This window comes from Tenrec ecaudatus, chromosome 8 (genome assembly GCF_050624435.1).
Source record: "Tenrec ecaudatus isolate mTenEca1 chromosome 8, mTenEca1.hap1, whole genome shotgun sequence".
NCBI classification, from domain to species: Eukaryota; Metazoa; Chordata; class Mammalia; order Afrosoricida; family Tenrecidae; genus Tenrec; species Tenrec ecaudatus.
The window spans coordinates 352,551-374,217 of NC_134537.1; the positions used below are offsets into that span (position 1 = coordinate 352,551).

General features: G+C 35.2%; 1 protein-coding gene across 2 annotated transcripts in view; it reads right to left on the reverse strand.

Moving 5' to 3' along the window:
- Nucleotides 1–550: 550 nt before the first annotated feature.
- Nucleotides 551–21,667, reverse strand: part of PLOD2 (procollagen-lysine,2-oxoglutarate 5-dioxygenase 2) — a 127,288-nt gene continuing 106,171 nt past the window's right edge. Inside the window, exons 9-20 of one of the 2 annotated variants that reach the window (XM_075555897.1) lie at nt 19,989–20,114; nt 18,499–18,620; nt 16,376–16,480; nt 12,799–12,924; nt 9,215–9,356; nt 8,043–8,105; nt 7,076–7,189; nt 5,714–5,779; nt 3,867–3,971; nt 2,547–2,693; nt 2,307–2,432; nt 551–1,603 (exon numbers count right to left, since the gene is read on the reverse strand). In XM_075555897.1, coding sequence (XP_075412012.1) covers nt 1,448–1,603; nt 2,307–2,432; nt 2,547–2,693; nt 3,867–3,971; nt 5,714–5,779; nt 7,076–7,189; nt 8,043–8,105; nt 9,215–9,356; nt 12,799–12,924; nt 16,376–16,480; nt 18,499–18,620; nt 19,989–20,114 — 1,398 coding nt within the window. In that variant the 3' untranslated portion in view covers nt 551–1,447. The remainder of the gene's footprint in view (nt 1,604–2,306; nt 2,433–2,546; nt 2,694–3,866; nt 3,972–5,713; nt 5,780–7,075; nt 7,190–8,042; nt 8,106–9,214; nt 9,357–12,798; nt 12,925–16,375; nt 16,481–18,498; nt 18,621–19,988; nt 20,115–21,667) is intronic. The other variant, XM_075555896.1, reaches the window with a different exon arrangement.

A 21,667-nucleotide genomic window follows, 5' to 3' on the forward strand; every position in this document is an offset into this window, starting at 1 on the left:
ATCCTCAAACTTTTTAAACAGGGGGCCAGTTCACTGTCCCTCAGACCCGTTGGAGAGGGGGGCTATAGTTTTAAAAAACAGAGCAAATTCCTATGCACACTGCACATGATGGGGCAAGTATACCTGGTGGCCTGGATAAATATCCTCAGTGGGCCGTAATTTGAGGACCTCTGTTTTAGGCTAATCTAATATACACCCATTCTTAAAGATCAATCACCAAGAGTAAGAAAACAACAGAAGCTTATTTAAATTACTTTATTTATTCTAACACATAGTGTTAGAAAAATGAATTTTGGCACCATGACTTAAAACTTTTTTTTCAAGTTTAACATTTAAATTAAAAACAGTAGCTACAATCAGAATATTTAAACCTCATTCAGAGAAATTATAAAAAATCAAGTCAACAAATGCTTTTATGATGGGGAATCTTTTTAAAAAGGATATAAAGAAAGTCAGCGTGATAAAGTAGAGGCAATGGAGTAAAGAGGAAAAAAAGTGAATAATCTACCCATTCATTTTTTTAAAAAAATGAGACAAAAATAAAAGGGAATAGGCTCAATAACTTTATTTTCCTGATATGAAATTCAAGTACTTAAAAAGTCAGAAAAAATAGTAAAAGACATTACTATTTTCAATAAAATAATCTTTTTTAAGTATTAAAGGAAAAAAAACCCCATCAAGTTAGGGGTAACTTGCTGATCTTAAACAGAGAATGTAAAACAAGGCCAATGCTTGTAAACTTTGCCAAATCCAATACCCAATGAGAGAAAGTCACAATGAAAGAACATACCATTTGACGTCCAATACAAATATTTTTAATAAAAAAATCTAACAATCTATGTAAAAATGTTTCCAATTAGTTAAGTTCCTCAAATGTGCTTTGTATTGTTTCATGTTGAGAAAACATTTTGTGACATTGCCCTTTGTGCTCTCTTAGCAACTGCTGAAAAGAAACCTGGATGAACAAGTACTGAATCGCCTAGGAATTTGCTTAGCACCCCAGATTCCCATGGGTTCTTATGGACTTCCATTCAGATCCATTTTGTCTGCATGTCTGCTACATAGTGATAAGTAAAATTCTCTCCAGGGTTTCCTCAAACATAAAATCAGTACTAGTCTCATTTGTCACTTGTACATTTATACCTAAATAATTTATCAACTGAAGCACAAATGTAAAAAATTTGACATTATTCTCAGAAACAATAAGGCAGAGAAATAAATACTTTTTCTTTCCTTCCTTCTTCAATCTGCGTTTTAAGGCTCAGAGCAGACATTAAGAAACATCAATTATTTTGTAAAAAGTGTTTTTAAACATTTGGCCCAAAATGAAGTTCGGCTAAAGTTTTTGAAATATTCCTCTTATCTTCTCAAGCATAGTTTCAAAGGCATGATTTTGCCAGGCACCCATTCAAAAAGAGAAATTCCGATTCAATGAAAAGTGAGTGAATCAGGGATCTATAAATGACACTGCAATATATCTCGTTCCATTTTTAACCGGAAGTCCTTCGTGCAGATGTGTAAGTCTCCCAGGATGCATGAAGCTCCAACCTTTGCGTGGTGATTCAATGGAACAATTGTACCTTAGAAACTTACACCCACCACCCTAAAGAACAAAGAGATGAATCAGATTAGCATTTTAATGTTTAGTAAATATTCAAATTATGCCACTGGTGGTAGTTAGGTATTGTGTCAACTTGGCTAAGACAGGATTCTTAGTGGTGTGGCCTTGTAGTCCTTAAGCCTAACGCAATGAACTCACTTCTATAATTGGATATTCGGTGAGAAAGTCAGTCATTTGTAAGGATGTAACATCCTTCCTCAGATCAGTCCTAATGTAATCAAATAAAATGAAGTTTCTTCTGGGTTTTGACTTGCTTCCCATACAAATAGAGGCTCTGGAAAAGCTTGCTTGCTCTTCCGTGGGTCTGGGTTCTGCATCTGAATCATTGACCATTTCTTTGGCTGAAGTCAATGACCAGCCATATTGCTTGTCAATCCTGGAACCTGTCAGCAGCCTGACATTTGCTGACCTTGGATCCATTCATTTCTGAACTCATAAGCCTGCATAATCTTGGGCTCATTAGCCTACACAGCCATACAAATCATCTCATACATATATCCATAACTATGAGTCCGAGTTGGCTTGATGACAGTGCATTTTTGAGACACTTCACCATTCTGTCTTCTCTAGAGAACCCAGCCTCAGACACATCTAAGTAGTACCTTGTAAAGAACCTAAGGCAAAGACATTTCTAAAATGACACTTATTTCTTCTTAAAAGTGTTAAGAATAGGAGTTATAAATACCTGAAAATCGTCTCCCACATTATTGAGTGCAATGTTGATGGTAAAGGTAGAAGCATCGTGATGAGGGCGAAGAGAACGCTGTCTGTCAGGTGAGTATTTTACTACAAAATTCAATAGTGCAAACCCCTAAAAAACAAAGTGAATCAGCACATTTGCTAATCAGTAAAATGGGGGGGCAAAACCCACACACATTTGTGTAGTGACTAGTAGGGGGCAGGAAGGAGTGTAGGGGATAACTACCTTTGTATAATAGCCTGCAAAGACCTTCAGTGTCACAGGTGCAATAAACTCCCGGATAAAATGCAGCCACACATTCTCCAGATCAATTTGTTTCATGTGGATATCATCCGTTGGGACATTTTCATAACCACCAGATATACGGCTGTCCTAGAAACAAAAGAGTTCACAGTCAATCTGCATTTACATTATCTTGGTATTTTTAGCTACAACGTCATCGTAGCCACTAAAAATAAAAGCTGTTCAATTATGGTATGCCAGCTACTTTAATTGCCAAACTATCAAAATAACTTAGTCAATGGTAATTCAAAATATTGAAGTAAAATATGTAATTTTTAACTTATATTTCATATATAGAGGTTTGAATGTAAATCAAATAAACTTTACTTTCCAAGCCTTATTCTCCACTAAAAATTAGTTGCTGTTTTAAATAACCACCTTTCAGATAATCTCACATTATGTGCAAACATTCTGCTTATCTTCCTGTGTTGCTGACTGCTGTACAGTGGTACCCAAAGCTCTTCAATGATTTCTTACTCTACAGCCAACGGACTTAGAATTGTCCCTCACACTTTGGACTTCCGTTTTTCTGATGAACTAGCTAGCTAAGAGCATTTATTGAGCAGAAGCGTAACTTTAAAGGGTTTCTCACTAAATATTTTGGTATTTTTAAGTAGCTGACATCAACAGGTTCTCAGAAGGAAGGAAGTACACCCCACTACTAGTAATGCTTCCTCTGTAGTGGTTGGCATGACTGTACACGCAAAACTGAAATACACCAAAGTATTCAAACAGCTTAGCCTTCTCCTTTCTTTACACGAATACACACGAAGTTTGAGGAGTTAACCAGGTAAAGGGTGTTTTAGTATTCTAAAATACAATGCCCTAAAAGAACATAAATCAGAGGGCCGCTGAGAAAACCCTTGGGTGAGGTGAACGGACCCAGCAGTTGTCACAATGACCGTGAGGCTGGTGGTGGTGGCTCTGTGGCTCTCAGGGTCGCCATGAGTTGAAAGTGACTTGAGAGCACAGCAGCAGCACCATGCCTTACAGGCAGGGAGGAAATAAGATTAGCTTGGAGAAGAGTGAAATCTCATTGTAAGCACACATTTTAACTTTTACCCCTAGCCGCAGAGCACTGACCTTTACATATGAGCCAGCATAATTACCCATGCAGCTGAACAATCAAGACTTAGAACAAATGACTTTTTGTGCATTAAACAATTAACTAATCTCTAGGACTCAGAGGTGTGTGACATCTCAACTGAATATTGGTAATGTACACACACACTTCCCCTTTGGATTGGTGAACTTTGAACTTACGTGATGTTTCCCCCCAGACCACTGGCCATAGTGCTCCATTTCTTCCACCAATTCATCACAGGCTTTTTCAGAAAAGATAGGGAACCAAAAGACATCCGGACACGGCTGGGAAAGGTACACAGTGTGCCTTTTAATGAATGGCATTCAAGAGTTAAAGGACAGGCTATTCAAGCATTCATCTCCCTTACATGTCTGTTTGGGTTCGCCCGACACTATCGGCATAGGCCGATATAAACTGGTCAGTCAGGTTTTAGAACTGTGATGCAGCCCGAAGGCTGACGTGCACGTGCACTTTGTGTTTACTTGGTGCTTCCCTTGTTGCTTTGCACTCTGAAATGTTTTAAAAATATTTAGACTGATTTGTCATTGAAATGAAGTTATTTTGCATAGATAGTTTACTCATACATATGTATGGTAACACATGTATTAATTAGGCTCCCATATTTGATACTTTCAATAAGTATCAAATAAACCACGATTCAAAAATATTAGACTATAGTTTAATTGGCAGTATTTTTTTTCTTTTGTGGTACATAAAATATTCTAACTTTCAGAGTGGCTTGAACTTTACAAAATCTTAAATAAGGTATTATCAATCGTCCTAAACACTAAAACAGAATTCATCTTAAAAAAATTTTGGAGCAAATATTCTTGGAGCTCCATTTCTTTCAAACACAAACTTTCCTTGTAAGAGTCCTATGTCAGTGCTCTCTCCATAGTTTCTTTTAAGTGGTTTTAGTCAAAGAGGTCACCTGATTCATAACAGTAGCAAAACTACGGTTATGAAGTAGCAACAAAAATAACGTTATGGTTGGGGATCACTACAACAAGAGGCACTGTATTAAAGGGTCGCTGATTTATGTGATAAATAAGAGAGTGTGAATCAAGCCACACTCCTTTGTATAACGGTTATCTTGGCAATTGTTATTTATAAAGGATGTAAGGAATGATAGGCTACAGCTGAAAGGAGAAAAGCTGCTTCTTGAGTGGCCTAAGGAAAAAGCCTGGCTGGTTAGGTTAGTAGGAGGCCCATGCCAACGGGAAACAACCTGCCAGAGGCCCTACATCCTATGTGGACAAATAAGATCCAGTCCAGGAGTGGAAAATAGGTTCTAATATTTGGGTATCATTAAAAGGTGGACAGTCTACATTAATTTGATTGCACTAATAATACTCAATTTAATTCCAACCAAAGAACTTTTCCTACATGGGGCTGGTAAGAAGGTGGGAAGATACTTCCCTGCAAGCCATCCTGCTGCATATAAAGTGAGTCCTCTGGGAAGCAGGGGGTGTGATCTTCTCACTGGCCAGAGGCAAGAGTGGAGGACAACCTCTGGACACAGCATTGGGCTTACCCTGCCTGACTTGTGGATTTTGGATTGAACAGTACCCACCACCACCACATGAGGCATTTCCCCAAACCTCCGTGAGTTTCTATGAGATGCTGCAATGATTCTCAGAAGCCAGAAATGTGAGGGAATATACTGGGGGTGGGGGAGGGGGCCAGGGACAGAGATGAATAGCATCATGAAAGAGCTGGACATTGGGGGCATCATTAATCCCCAACTCTTTGGGACTAGTCTAGTTTTAATTTTTCCAAAATAGATTATTAGCACAGCTTGACTACTTGGGAGTCTATTAAAAAGAGTCACGATCTTTAAATTATTGTTAATCTCCAATCTACATATTTCTGACAGCATTGATAAAATTGCATAATTGATAACTGACTCAAATTTTAAGATAGGATATTTTCTCCATTTTCAAACATTCTACCTAAACATGCCTACATCAATATCTTCTAGTGGAAAAGAAGCAAAAATGTCCTACACTTCACAATAATTACAAACCTGTTCGACTAAATTTTCAGTGAAAATCTTGGAATAATCACGGCTTATATATTTTTCCTTCCAGTCCTACAAAAAAATGATAGAAAATAAAGCAAATGCCTTCTTTGTAAAGATTTTATATTGCAAAACACCAAGTATGCATCTCAGAAGTTGTTCAAACAACTTATAAATGACTATATATAAGGGGTTAAGAGAGGAATTTACAGACAGCAGTTTATGCTTTAATATTTGCTAGATTATGGGATGCTCACATCATTCTCAAGGAGACAAAAAATTCCAAAAGGAATCAAAGTCACTGTGATCGAATCACTACTGGTTCATAGCAACCCCCAGGACAGGGTGGAACTGTCCTGGTAGTTTTTCCAGATGTCTCTTCCTGGGAGCAGAACTGAGGCTCTAACTGAAGGCGTTTACCAGGAAATTAGTGTTACCCAAGAAGTCTAATCACTGCATTTCTCAAAATACCAGGAGGTTCAATGCCAATGTAAAATATGCAATTCTACCCTCACCATGAAAAGCCTCTTTCAATTCCACTTCAGGAAAGATGAAGATATGCACCCAAAAGGGAACAAAAGTACTTTTAAAATGCAAAAATGTCAAATGATATTCTTTCCCAATTCAAAAGAGTATTCAAAGAAGATTAGATTTACTATTGCTGGATGTCAACTCTGCCTACAAAGTAAAAGATAAAGGCCAATTCTTATCAAGGGGATTAAGTCTGTGTAACTTGAAACATTTACTACTGGCTGAAGAAAAGGCACAAACAGCAGTGCTACAGAAACACAGAGAAGTATTCAAATGTATTTCCCCTCAAATACATGTACCAACTTGACTAAAGAAGAGAAAAACTATTAATACCCCAAATCATTGAAGTCTTTTTTTTGTTTTTTAATTTAGACTTTAAAACAAAATGGTTCATTCAATGAGGGCTTTAAAAATATGCCACGTCAGCTTATTTTGCAATTTTTTTCTCTCTGCCTTATCTTTGGTATAAACCTCCCAGATTGCTTTAAAATATAAACAAGATGACAAAGTCTATCTCCCACAGTAATTTATGAATTTTCTTCATATTGTAACACATAGTTTTAGAAGCATTTTCCCCTGCAATTGGGATTTAAAAATAAAAGTACTTTTGAAAGCACAAAATGGAAATAATGGACAAAAGTACAAGAATTTGACAATTCCTATTTTCAAACCTAACATGTCTTAATGAAAATATTTCTTGATCCACTTGAGACCTAATCTAAAGATCATGAAATATAATTGTCATTTTAAAAGTCATTTAATATGGTTTTATTAATTGATTGATTTATAGCCACTTAGATATAAGTAAGAAAATGAAGTCACAAATAAAGTACATACCACAGGATTTTCAAAGATCTGCCAGAGGTCATTGTTGTAATGAGAAGTATTGTAATTAGCAGTTGATAAAAGCCTTCCAAACTCATGTCTATTAGAAATGTACATAAACACACCCTATGTGTCAAAAAAAATAGTATTAATAATTTACAGGAAAATACAATAAAATTAATTTAACTATGGGGAAAACATGAAGGTAATATGGGTTGGAATTCATGAATATGAATTCTTATTTCTCATTCAAAATTATACATAAATATAAAATAGATTAAAAATTTGATTATTAATTCAGACATCACACAAAACCGTTTGGCAGTACAGACACGCAATGGAAGAAAAAAGAATGGATTGGTTTTGTCCCTTTCTCATTGATTCTAGATGTGGACATCAGAAAATGAATCCCTGTTTGGAAGCAGAAATGTTTTGAGACACTCTAGTGTGATGAGTTGTAACTCTTTTGGCTTCTGGAACAGAGTAATTGATAAGCACCCTGTATTATAAGGCAGCTGAAGAAAACCAGTTCCATATCTTAAACTCCAATCAAATAAATATAGTAAACATGACCAACATGCTCTTTTGTACCTGTTTGAATAATAGAAATGTTAGTGATTAAATTTTAAGAAATAACAAAAAACATCCAAACCTCATTTCTATGAAGATATATATATAGCCACTTTTATAAGCTTATCATTAAAGGGAAAAAAAACAAAATGCTAGAGAAAACATTGAAAAGGACTCATGTTTAGCTTTCTCACCTTTCAAGTAAAAATATTAGCCTGCAAAAACAACCGAGTATTGACTATGGCATGCAAATGACATGCGCACACACCAATTCAAAACCAATGGATACCAACATTTCATCATGCTAAATGGAAAGAAAGTTCTTAAAGATATTTTAAGCCAGGAAATATACCATATCTATTATTACTTAAATAAGCAAACAATATATATATGTAAATGAAAATAACACCTTTGGGGGGCTGAGCATTTGGAATGTTTCCGGAGTAGGGGAGTCTTTTTCCCTTTGCAAAGTCTAAAATGAAGAGAAGCATTGGGTCAGTTGACCTGCGCACGCTCGCTCAGGTACTCTGAGGCAAACAAAGACAGCGGGGCTTTGTCAACAGAGGACACTCGGAAACGCCCTTCATAGACAGCATGCAGGACAAGCAAAGCTCACAGCCCAAACATAAAGAAAACTCCAGCCCTTTCCTGCCTTTCCCGCCCCCACCAAATAGTAATCCAAGCTCATTCCTTAGCAGAACGCTCAGTAGATATAAAATTAAGAAAAGGGAAAAAAATTAAGTAAGAGAGAGGCCATTCCAGGATGCACTGTTGGGTCAAATTAGCCAAACATGAGCACAAATTATAACCACGGGTACTAAGGATATTCAACAACACAATGCACATATGTTTGTAGGAAAACAAATATATTCAAACAACATACATGCCTTGTTAAAACAAGAATAATTAACAAATACTTGCCAACTTTTCTGATTTTTTTCCCCTAAATCCTATTTGCAACATCTACATAAATATGTCTCAAGACATATTTATACATTTTGAAGTACAAACTTTATATTTTATAAACCCATACTTATAGAACAGCAATATATTATTAATTTTTCAAATGAAAAAACAGATGACCTATCTCAGTCCTTCTCTCAATTTAGTCCCAGACTTGTTTTTTAAATGTGTGAAATTAATGATGATCCAAAGGTATATATACTTAGAGAAAACAAGTATACTTATCTCAGAACAAATGTGTATACCTTTAAAATATATAAATGATCATCAGAACTGTAATAAATTTTAATTTAGTCTCATTGCACTAAAGCTGTTAAAATGAAAATTGGGAAGAATTCTTAAAAGTGCAAAACTGATCTAGAGCAGCTTCATATCCACTACTGAAAAACTCCTGTTGCTTATGAATTAGTCTGGGGAGCAAATCTAACATTTTCAAATTTTCCTTTCACAAATATTAAAAACTATTTTCCAAAAATATTCTCAATTTTCTAATATTTAACCAAAAAATTGGCCAGTACTTTCAAATTAGAAAAACAGCCTCAAAAAAAATGACAACACAATTGGTAAAGCAAGCCATGTCAAGAGAAAATTCAAGCAAGCCATCCCTGCAAACCTTACCATTTCTCTAGCATTTCGGCAAAGAGCCATATCAGGATCCAGTTTATCTCGAACAAAATAGTTCCTTTCATTCATTTCGGATCGGAGTGTCTCTCCTTTAATTAAGTATATATTGGCCATATATGGGACATTCCAAACACCTCTGGACGTAAAGAAGAAACCCCCCAAATTACCACAAATACACAAAGTTTTATTTTTAGGTTTTAAAAAAATATGTATATTTCCAAAGAGTTGTATTATACACTGTTGAATAAATTATGCAAAAACACATTAAATCACAGTTGACATACATGAGTCTAAATGCAGGTGACTTTAAAATTCTGCAACCATAAGTATATGTATGTTAAATTTTACTTGGATGTTTGCATAAAGAATTTATGAAACTAACTCTCAAGCTAAAGGGATTACTTGGTATATATACCACCTGCAACTCAGGAATGAGTCACTATTTTTCTTATTAACTTGATTCATTTTAACATGTTGCCATTCGCCTTCATTCCCCGATTGGTCAGAGCTGGTTCCCATGGGTCTGAAGAGCAGCTCTTCTCAGTTCCTGCTCAGTGCCCTCATATTTGAATATTGCATTCAGCATGGCGGAAATAATTACACCACAAAAATGGGAAAATACACTCAACAAGTGCACTTTATATCCCCAAGCCAGTTGCTAGATGCTTACCAGGATATCACTGAATATAACCTTTCTAAAACATGTCTCCTTGAAATTCGTGCCTCCGCTTCAAATCATGATGGAGCAAGGAAGGTATAAACAATGCTGTGTGAAGCACAGGACTAGTGAAAGACACGCTACATCTAGGGGTCTCATTCTTTCCTGGGCCTGCCTTCTCACTTACACAGAGGACCAAACAAGCTTTGTCTAAATGGTGGGGCCAGTCGCTTCATTTTTGGAATAAGATGACAAAGGAAAGGCAATTGCAAAAGCATATTGAAGGGAATTTGATATCATTGTGTTTTCCTCAGTCAGTGTCAAAGGACATGGCCTTCCAGAGAAGAATGCAACCTGTCAGCTAAAGAGAGGAATGAGTCACTGGAATGTGTGGTGCTGCAGTTCGGAAGGAAGAAAACAGATCTCATCCACACACACACATGCACACACCCTCACACACATAACCTAAAATATCACACTTTCACATCGCTTTTAGACATGAAGGGTGTTCTTTTAAGGCAGTGGTTCTCAACCTTCCTAATGCCGCAACCATTTCATACAGTTCCTCATGTTTGTGGTGACCCCAACCATAAAATTATTTTTGTTGCTACTTCATAACTGTAATTTTGCTACTGTTATGAATTGTCATGTAAATATCTGATACACAGGATGTATCTTCATGGTTAAAAATTGAACATAATTAAGGCATGGTGATTAATCACAAAACAATATGTAGTTATATATTGTGAAATATGTTTTCCAATGGTTTTAGGTGACCCCTGTGCAAGGGTCGCAATCCACATGTTGAGAACCGCTGTTTTAAGGATCAAATGTCTGTTCTTTTCCTCATCTATCAGAAAACAATCGGCAGAAAATGACCTGAATCTAAAGCAACTTAAATGAAACACACTCTCTACTTTAGTTCTGTGAACTCTGATTCAGACACAGACAGTCTCAGGGACATGGCCTCATCAAGGAATCCTGGAGTCACGGAAATGTTTATAAACAACAGGATGGGACCTCAGAATGTCTCTCACCATCATGCTTCTTAATAACTATTAGCAAAATCCTTTCTCACACATCATTCATATTTAAGTGTTCTATACTTTCATCAGCAAAACAACCTTTCACCATTTAACAGTTTAAAGGGAAATATATAATTTATTTTCTAAATTTAAAAAGAGAAGCTTTTAACAATGACAGGATGTTTTTGGCTGGGCTGCCTTGTCTGAGAACTAAGGCCGAGCACTTAATGACTCAGTTACATTGGTCTAGGTTTACTCTATAAAAACAAATAAAAACCAAAAACCCCTTCTCTGATGATTGCTTATCAAAAAGATCTCTGACTATTTTGTAGCTTAATATATAAAATTTTATCAATGAGATAAATATCAAGCATATATTCACTTTGTAAGAAGTATATCTTCCTTCACACTCTAAAAATACCAATCAGTAAAGAAATCTTTAAAAGTACAATCTCCAATAAAGAACATCAGCTAATATGAACTTTTGGGTAGCTGAGGTTGTTTTGCTATCTACAGGTTTAAAATTGCCAGCACTACGGGGAGGGTGAGATGGAAAGGGGAAACCGATTACAGGGCTCTACATTTAACCTCCTCCCTGGGGGAGGGACAACAGAAAAGGGAGATGTCGGACAGTGTAAGATACGACAAAAATAATTTATAAATTATCAATGGTTCATGAGGGAAGGAGGAGTGGGGAGGAAGGGGAAAAATGAGGAGTTGATGCCAGGGGCTTAAGTGTAGAGCAAATGTTTTGAGAATGATGAGGGCAATGAACGTATAAATGTGCTTTACACAATTGATGTACGTATGGATTGTGATAAGAGTTTATGAGCCCCTAATAAAATGATTTAAAAAAACAATACCAGCACAACCTTCACCCTGGCTACCAAATAATAAATTAACTAAATATATTACCTTTGCAAAATTTCTAAATTTATTTCCTATGCAAATCTTTAACTGAAAAATATTTTTCTACGCACTACAAGATGTCTACTCAGCTACATATTGTCTCCTGGTATTTCTCACAAAATTTTATTCTTTTGAAAATTTAAGGTATTGTTTTAAGCCATTAATTTCATATTAGTATTTTGTAGCATCTCAAATAACATTGACTTTTATCTCATTAGATAGAGATAAAACAAAACGTATTTTTTAAAAAATCAAACAATATTAGAGCGATCATGTATTTTTAGATTCTGGTGCTTTATGTACAAAAATGGATTTACTATGTCAGCTAGATTACATGTCACTTTGAATTTGTGTGAATGTGGAAGGAGCCCTGGTGGTATAGTGGTTACTCACTGGGCTGCTAATCACAAGGCTGGCAGTTCGTAACCACCAGACACCAGGAGAAAGATGAGGCCTCTACTCCCATGAGGAGTTACAGGGCCTTGGAAACCCACAGGTACAGTTCTGCTCTGTCCTATAGAGTCACTATGATGAATCGGAATCTACTCATGGCTGTGAGCATGCTTTTTGGAGTTTGATAGGGGTGGAGACCAAGCTATCGATGAGTCCTGGGGGCTATGTGACCTTTTCTACAAGAGAGACAATGAGCATTTCCTCTCTTTATCTGCCTTCTCCCTCACTGGGACTCTGCACCTCTCCAGAGGTGGCCCCATGTGGACTGCAGACCTGAAGAGCTGCTGCGCCCTGCCACGTGCCATTAACCTTCATTCAGACAACCCTGCATCCAATCCATGTGCCTGTGATCCCCATTCACCTTTCTGCATCTTAGGCCTGCAGCTACAGGAGACTTGGAAACATCAGACCTGGGAACTTGAGTGTGACTGGGATGCGATGCTTTCGTGATAATGAATTACTTCCTGCTTATACATATATGAGTATTACTAGTTTTATTTCTCTAGACAACCCAGCCTCTCACAGGAACTTACACTCTGTTCCCTTGAACAATGTCTACATAATCTTCAGCTCGAGCATAGTATCCATCAGGGCTCAAGGCTCCCCAGAAGTTGGACCACAGCTTTCCGTGACGAGTTACCAGAGGGGCAATGATTTTCCTAAAGACAGAGAAAGGAATGACTTCATTTTTAATTACCTAAAAAGTATCTTTGAGTTACCATGTTACCTAGCACAAGTCATTGATCATACATCTAAATATGCCACACACAAAAATAAATAAAAGAGGAAGTTCTTCCCAACACACTATTTAAATGAGTATATAATTTTCTAAGAGTAAAGTAAAAAGGAAATGCAAATGAAATGAATTAGAAAATTAACAAACCTGAAAATACCTGTTATTTAATTTTTTCTCAATTTAATTCAGAGTTTAGAAATTATGCCCAATGGGATCATTTATTTCCATTACGAATGGGCTGGCAGATAGTCCTGATAAATTAAAGTGCCCATTCAATATAGGTCAAGTTAAAAATAAATAAACAAACAAACATGGATGGGCCGAGACATCTGTACATTATTCAACGAACAAACCAACAACAACAAATCAGATGCCCTGCAGTCACTGCCAAGTAACTCGTGGCAAGGCCTGTGCTCACATTCTCACAGTACCCTGTCCTTCAGGGCTCCACGAGCAGGGCTTCCTGAGATTGCCACCAGGCTTTTCTTCTGAGAGTCCCCCTCGGGAGCGTCAAATCACCAGCTTTTTGGTCACTGTTTCCACCACTAAGGAACTCTATAAATAGTCCAGTTCCCCTAAAATTATGTCCCAGATTACTTTAAAGCATGTTTTCATGTTCTATACTTTAAATACATATATATGGGACAACATAGAGCTTCAGCAATACTGAACATTTCTCTGGCCCTTTATTTTAGAAAACAAAATACAGGATGACTGATAGAACATTCTGTCTCAAGAAAGTGGATCCTTTTAGACAAAGGTATGTTAAAACTTAAAAGGCATGACATAAGAGATATCTATCGTGTGCTTTTATTTTCCAAAGACAACAACAAAATTGAAGGTTCCTCTAGTATTACATCTAAAATGAAGTGAATTGTAGTATACCATCTAATTTTTAAGAAAAGATCATACAACTCCTTCAGGAGGAAACATATGGACTAAGCAGTCTACACACACACACAAAAGTAACAAAACAGTTTCACAACATTCTAATTTTGTGAAGACCAGCTGAGAACTTTTAAGTTACACATAGAAAAATTAAACAAAATAGGGAATAAGTATACACTATGCAAAATAAACACTTTTTATTTTTCTCAATTCTTATTAAAATGAAGTATTTTCTTGTTTTGTTTTAGAATACATGATATTGCAAATATCAAATTACTTTATGCATTATATTAGACTTATTATTTAATGTCAATAACTGAAAATATTCAATATTTCATAGAAAAAAATCCTTTGAATTCTATAGTGCTAGTTGACTCCTAAAATATTTGGCTCAAGAAACTTAGAAAACCCACACTAATTTGCTATTTGCTTCAAGGTTTAGAAAGGTAAAGGTTAACAGCTGGGAGATGGTGAATTGCATTAATGAACTGCAAAGGTAAAACTGGGGTCAAAGTAGTGAACAGCAGATACGGGGAAAAGATGGGGAGAGAGTAAATGAGATGTTTGATGGTCAAGGATCCTGAGATGAGGCCCATCTCTTGGCCACTTAGACCTTCCTCATATCTACCAAACTTCCCCAAACTCTTAAGGATGTAGATTTAATGTGGAAACCACATGCTTGGCTATCAAAGGTATAAAATGAAGTCTTTGATAATTAATATGATCACGGGAATGAGAAATACATGCCAGGTTTCGCCTGAGCTCTACAAAACAGAGGCCTGAGATGGGAGTTGGGCTCCATATCAGGGGAATTGGATTGTTAGCAGGGTTAAAATGTTAGAATAATACAAAGGGTGTTGTGCTTAATAAATAACAGATTCATAAACAGTTCACCAAGCAACTGATAAGTCCTTACCAATGTGTCATAAGATAAAAGCATCTAGATAGTATTAAAAAGCATATGTATATTACATATTATATTTCAAATTAAGAAGAAATTAAAATAGCAAATTCAAGAAAATTTTACTGAATTCCATTACGCTATATGAGTTAGAAATTACCACCCTATCTTCTATATCTAGGAGAGCCCAACTGCTTTTCTTTGTCTAAAGAGAAAAATCTTATTCATATACTTCAGAAAATTATTATTGCAGCAGACCTGCAATTATAGACCATTATTTTAAAGGAATGGGGCTGTGTACACACACACACAGAGTTATATATATATACACACACACACATACACACACACAGTTTCAGAGAAGTTTCAGCTTTTGAAGTAAAAACTGAAAGAAAAAAATTCTACAAATTGACAAGTTCTAGAAAATAATTGGACTGACTACCCATGTTTTACTCAAAATGAAAAAGTTATTCTAGGACTGCATTAACTAAACATTTTATGCATTCAAATGAGAAAAAAATTGTAATTATATATCAATATATTTAGAACTATCCTTGCAATTTGGTAAGGCATCATATAATGTAAGTTATCAGTAATAGTAATAATAGTAGCAGTGTTATTATAATGAGTGAAGATTAGTATCATTATGCAATGATATCATACAATGATAAAAATGATGGATTTTTCATTTCAATTTAATTAAATGAAAATTGTATTGTCATGTGTTGGTTACTATCCAGAATATGTTCTGTAAAAAATACATGATGAAATTTAGAAATTGTGAAAAGACCATATATATTTACATTTGCAATCCTTTGATTACAAACAAGTTTCTTTTACTTTATGCAAAGGTTGGAACAGTTAGCTATATTTGTGTCTATCATCAGCCAATTGCTTTTCTTAATATACAGTATACATTTCTATCTAGAAACTTAAAAAGGCATATATAAACACATTTACAGATCTTAACATAATAGTAGTTAAAATAATGCTTTGATAACTATCACAAAGTAGTAACTGTTAGTTTTATGAACCATTATATGAGCTGGGGATTGTTATTATATGACCATTACAAGGGGTGGGAGCATGGACACAGACATGTAGACATACTGCCTGGATGGCGGTGATACATGGCACATGACTATAGCACTAAAGAAAGATGCGGATTTCACCATGGGATGATTTATATCTCTGAAATTTCTTTCAAATTTTAACAGTACTCAGGTTTCTAAGTCATAAGTTTTCTGTGATTTACTAAAAAAACACAAAACAAAACTCAGGATAAAACAATTTTAAATTTCACTAATATCAGATGCATTCAATTTTTAAGAAAACAGGTCAAATACAACTGACAAACAATGTATTTGTGATTGAAACTAATAGTTCTGTCATCAGCTAATTTTCTACTTTAAAAATATTAGAATTGAAAATATATAAGGCATAAAAAATTACTCTGAGTTATTTCCCACAATTTGCTAAACTGAGCCAAAAATATACAGTACGGTCCAAAGGCAAGACCCTATACATGTAAGCAAAGGGTTATTATTATTTTAATAATTAATTGATATGGAATATTATATAGTACCTGTTCTGTTCCATCAGTATTTTTAAAGTCCTTGTGTTTGTCAAGACAACATCTGCGTCCACACTAAAGTAATAACTGCACTTTTCATCCTGACGGCAAAAATCCCTGTTGTTAAAAAGGTAAAAAATCAGAAAGAATAAGCATGTGGTGGTTGAAAACGCTACGACACATCTTATACACAAAATAAGGTTTCTCTAAAGAGCGTTATAATAGAAATAGTGAGACAATATCTTCAAGGAAAAATATTTTAAATTTTAAAATAGTCAACATATCAGCATAGATATAGATCAACACTACAAATTTAGAACAAGTAAAATATATTGCCAAACCATGGAAATTTTTAAGTCATATGTTAAAATCTCAAGCCAAATTTAATTCTTTCTGAAGGGCAGGGGGTAGGGAATCCAATATATTTGTCAACTTTTTAAAAATCAAGATGCTTTTTAAAAAAATCACTTTATCTGGGGATCATACAACTCATCACAATCCATCCATCCATCCGTTGTGGCAAGCACATTTGTACCTTTGTTGCCATCATCATTCTCAAAACATTTGCTTTCTACTTGAGCCCTTGGTATCAGCTCTTTTTTTCTGCTCCCTCCTTGCTTCCCCCTCCCTCACGAATCCTTGATTAATTTATAAATCTTTATTTTGTCATATTCTTATACATAAACACACTCAATTTTCAGTAAATCTTGTAGATCATGTAAAATGATTCACATGAAGACTTTTATAAATGGCTTTGCGTGGACTTCTTTGTGTAATAGCTACTCCCCTTTCCTGGGGAGCATTTGCAGCACTGTCATAAATGACATCACACCAAAGGCCGAGCCCCTTGTCACACGGGAATCTCCCCTGCCTGCTATCTTTGACATCTGCGGTCTCCCTTTCCTGGGCCTGAGGTCCTCTCTCGCCATCTCATCACTGACTCCAGTTACCTCGTTCTGCTGAGGCCAATCTGTCTCTCACACAAACTTTATTTCTACGTCTAAACAAGCACAGGCAGGAAACTCATTAAAACTCTCAAAGTCATTACAGAAAATAAGTTCCACAGGGCCCTCCCAGTGAATAAATTATGAGACCATTAGTAAGGATATCTGTTTGAATTTTTAGAGGCCCATTTTCCTGCCTACCATTACATTCCCAAACCAAGTAGAGCCCATCAGGCCAAGCCCTGAGCTTCCACAGCAGGGGCGCTACAGTTAGTGGCAGGCAGGCATATATGCTGCCAAGAGGCTCACCAGGTCTTTATCATCTTTCAGTCAATTAGCTCACAACACGATGCCTGACTGATTCAATCAGCCATCCACTGAGTAATTTATTTTTAAAACCACCTGTTTTATTGTGTTCCTAAGCATTCTAATGGGTAAGCAACCAACTTCAAATTGCTCTTATGGGGGCTTCAGAGGAATACCTGTTCATCTATTAATCTACATGAATAGGTAAGTAAAATATAGATATCCTTCTCACCCTACAATGGGAAACATACTTTGCCCCCCCACACAAAGCCCAACTCGAGTAAGTCCTACATTTTCTGTGATTTACCAAAAAACACAAGCTGAAACTGGGGCTAAACCATTTAAAATTTACTAGCATCAGATGGACTCAACTTTTAGAAGGATAGGCCAAATAAAACTGACAAACACCATTTTTGTGATTTAAATTAATACTTCTAACTATTATCAGGTAATTTTCTATCCTTTTAAAAATTACAAGCATGTTTATAGGGTATAAAAATTACTTTTGAGTTATTTCCCTCAGTTTGTTGAACTGAGACAAAAATACATATAGCTAAATGTCTGCTAAGCCAGTTTTAGTTTTTACAGTACCTTAGTGTTAGTTTTTCAGTGTATTTCTATTTAAAACCTCGATCTACAGTCCTATTACTATTTTGATTGAATGTATTGATTCCTATACATTAAAATAAAAATGTAAATAACTCCCATACACTTTAGTATATGTGTGGCCAAAGCGAGCACAACTCCCATACATTTTAAATGTAAATATATCTGAACAAAAATATAGTCTGACAATAGATACCCCAACACACTGTTGAGATATCCAAGTTTAGCACTGATTTGGAGGAAATTTACTAGAAATTGCTCCAATGTATTTGCACATACATTCCCATGTTTCTGGCTTCAGCTTGACTTAGATTTTCTTCTGGTCCTACAATTTTTATAGTGTTGATTTCATGTTTAGCTTTATCAAAAAATTCCTTGACGTCCTTTTCATGATAAACTTCCTGTAACATATTTAAAATATCCAAAATTAGAAAGTACTGTGAATTCAATAATCTTTTTATGCACTCATATCCACCCAATGCTCTCTTAAGCATGCTATAATTAAATATCCTTTAAGTCTAAAATGCGTACATATTCATATTCTTTAAAGAGAAAAAAAACTCCAAAATTCTCTAAATATCTTCTCTTAGACATGTCTTGACATAAATGCTTAACTCTGGATGCTTTAAAATGTTTATAATTCAAAGGGGAAATATGATAAGTCGCCTAAGTATGGTAAAATACCCAGGAAAAAAGTCATTAATTAGTTGCAATCTAACAAAAACATATTTTATAATATAAAACATTTTAATATTATTGAAAAACCATAAAAAATTAATGGTGATGGATACAATTTTGTGTAACAAATACAGCAAGAAGTTTAACAAACATTAATATTAGGAAAAATAGGATGAGACAATCATCAACATAAGACTATCAGATCGGTATGATTCTATTGTGCTAAATTTCAGATAGCCTTATCTATTTGCAGTGATATGAACAGCTGAGTGCATTTTTTTATTCACTTCACTAATCTTTCCAAAAGATTAATGCTTTGAGGCATATTATAACCATTGTCATTAATTTTAAGTCCATTAGGAAAAGACAAAAACTCCTACCATCAAGAAGTTTATGATCCTACGAATGCAGAAAAAGATAAAGAAGACACAATCCATCAACTATAACTTCAAGGAAAGGACCCACGTTACAGAGCATTTTACAAAGTAAACATTTTATATGACTCATCCATTAAAGCTTATTTTAACTGTTTTTCTCTTTACAAATTTAAAACAGTCCCTTTGAAGAAAGCAAATGAACAAAATGACAATTTTAATAGGAAATAGACATAAATGGAAAAATAATGTAATTAAGTTTAATTAATTATATGAGAGGTATTTGGGAACTGCTGAATATTTTTAAAGGAAGTAAAAGTAACTAAGTTCTTTGGGAAAAAAACATGTCCTGTGTATTGTGTCAGGATTTTAAGTTCTGATTTTGATTTTACAAACGGTGGCAAAAGATATAATGAAGACAACAACAAAGACAAATATAAGATCCTGTGACATCTTCGCCATTATTTAAGTTTAACCATATGAAAAGTACTGGTGTTCATTTTTAAATCTACTTATGAGTCATCACAATATTATGATATTGGTTTCTAAACTTTAAAAAAAATTCTTACATCCTCTAATGTCAGGCAGTAAGCACCCAAAAATTCTCTCATCAAATTTCATCCAATGAACTCTTTTAGACAAAAATAACAAACAATTGATTTTTTCCAAAAAATATTAAAGATAGTTTTGGAATAGACTATCCAGATTAATACTTACTTTGTTATGAATAAAGAGTTTAAGAGCTTCTTTGGGGTAATCCAATGTCAACAAAATGTCCAGAAATCGAGACAGAAAAGGAGTAGGTTGTTCAATAAAAATGCCTATTGTTACATTTGGATGGAGCTGTGTTTTATCGCAAAAACAAAACAGAACACAGAGATAAAATCATTAATGAGGTTTAATTTTGATCCTGCACAAGTCTCAAACAGCACAATGCAAACAACAAGGATCTCACGTCCAGGTGGGTAGATCTGCATTGTTCTATGGCAGCTCTCTAAGTCTCGACAGTTTTGCTTCCCCCCGCACAGTAACTTTACCGACTCACAGCTCGGCAGGGAGCTTTCTATTTAATAGAGGAAATGGTACGCATATCTGTCAGATGCTTTGAAAACTTAAAATAAATATAGGATCTACTCCACTATTCACTGTTTCATGATATCCCTAAGAGGAAAGTCTTAAGATTTCAAAGTCATTTTTAAAGTTTCATGAAGGAAACTTGAATGCTAAGTGTTTTCTTTGTTTCCTTAAGTTCAGATCTTAATTTACAGCTCACATGAAGTATTCATCGAAGCTCTATGTGCCTTTATTTCTACCCTTAAGTAGAACCCTCCTGAAAGCCTGATAGTTTTGTTCATTATTATATGCAGGAAAGCTATTTCATTAGTATATTGTATCTTATTGTACTGTGCCAATCCTACGTTTGTGAAAATCATCTTTGGCTACGTTTTGATGTGTAGTTGATTGTTCTATTGTATAAAGGATGTGTCAGAACATGTGGCGGTCAACATTTAGGAAAAGTCCTGGTTGTAAAACTTAAATGATTGGGTGTCATGCAAGGTTTTTATATAAATAATGTCTGTACAATATCTTTTGAAAACGATGTCCTAAAGTCAAACTTAAAGAGTAAGGATTGTTAAAAGTACAACATACTTTCATGCTAAAATTAGGCACCTCTCTGCATCGTTTACCCACCATGCACCGCACAGTTGTTTTCTGTATGCTAACTGAGTATTTGCGGGCATGAGAGCACACTTTGTGTATTTCTAGTATTTCAATTAATTTGCTCACCCAAAATATTTACTATTGAGTGAATAAATAAAATCAGAAAACTAGACATAAAATATCGACCCTCTATCTGTTCTCACACCCCTGTATTCAGAGTTAACTTTAAGGAAAAGTCTGAACTACTACCAAAAATCCACCAATGACAGCCCTGTGGAGCAGCTATCTTCTGAAACAGGGGTTTTCCATTTCAAACAGACAAGGCATTGGATGAGATTTCCTAATACTACATCCTTCTCCTTTGGAGAAGCTAATGGGAACTTCTGACCTGTCAGCTATCAGCTGACTACTTCACCACCACATCAACAGAGTTCCGTAGTAACATGAAAAGCTACGCATTTATTATTCCTCATTCACAAATTACACAAAGCCATCAGTGACGAGCTGGAATTCAATCTGATTGTTCTCTTTTATTAATCTATGTTCAGTTTCATAGTTTTCTTTTTTATAATAAGAACAATGGCCAATGTTCCTTCAAGGGTGCATGACACACACACACACTTTCATTTAACCTTCATAACTCTGTCGTCCTGGGTTGGTCTCACTCCCACTCATAGAAACCTTATACTAACCTATCAGAAAAAGGGAAAAAAAAATCAAACTCACTGCCACCC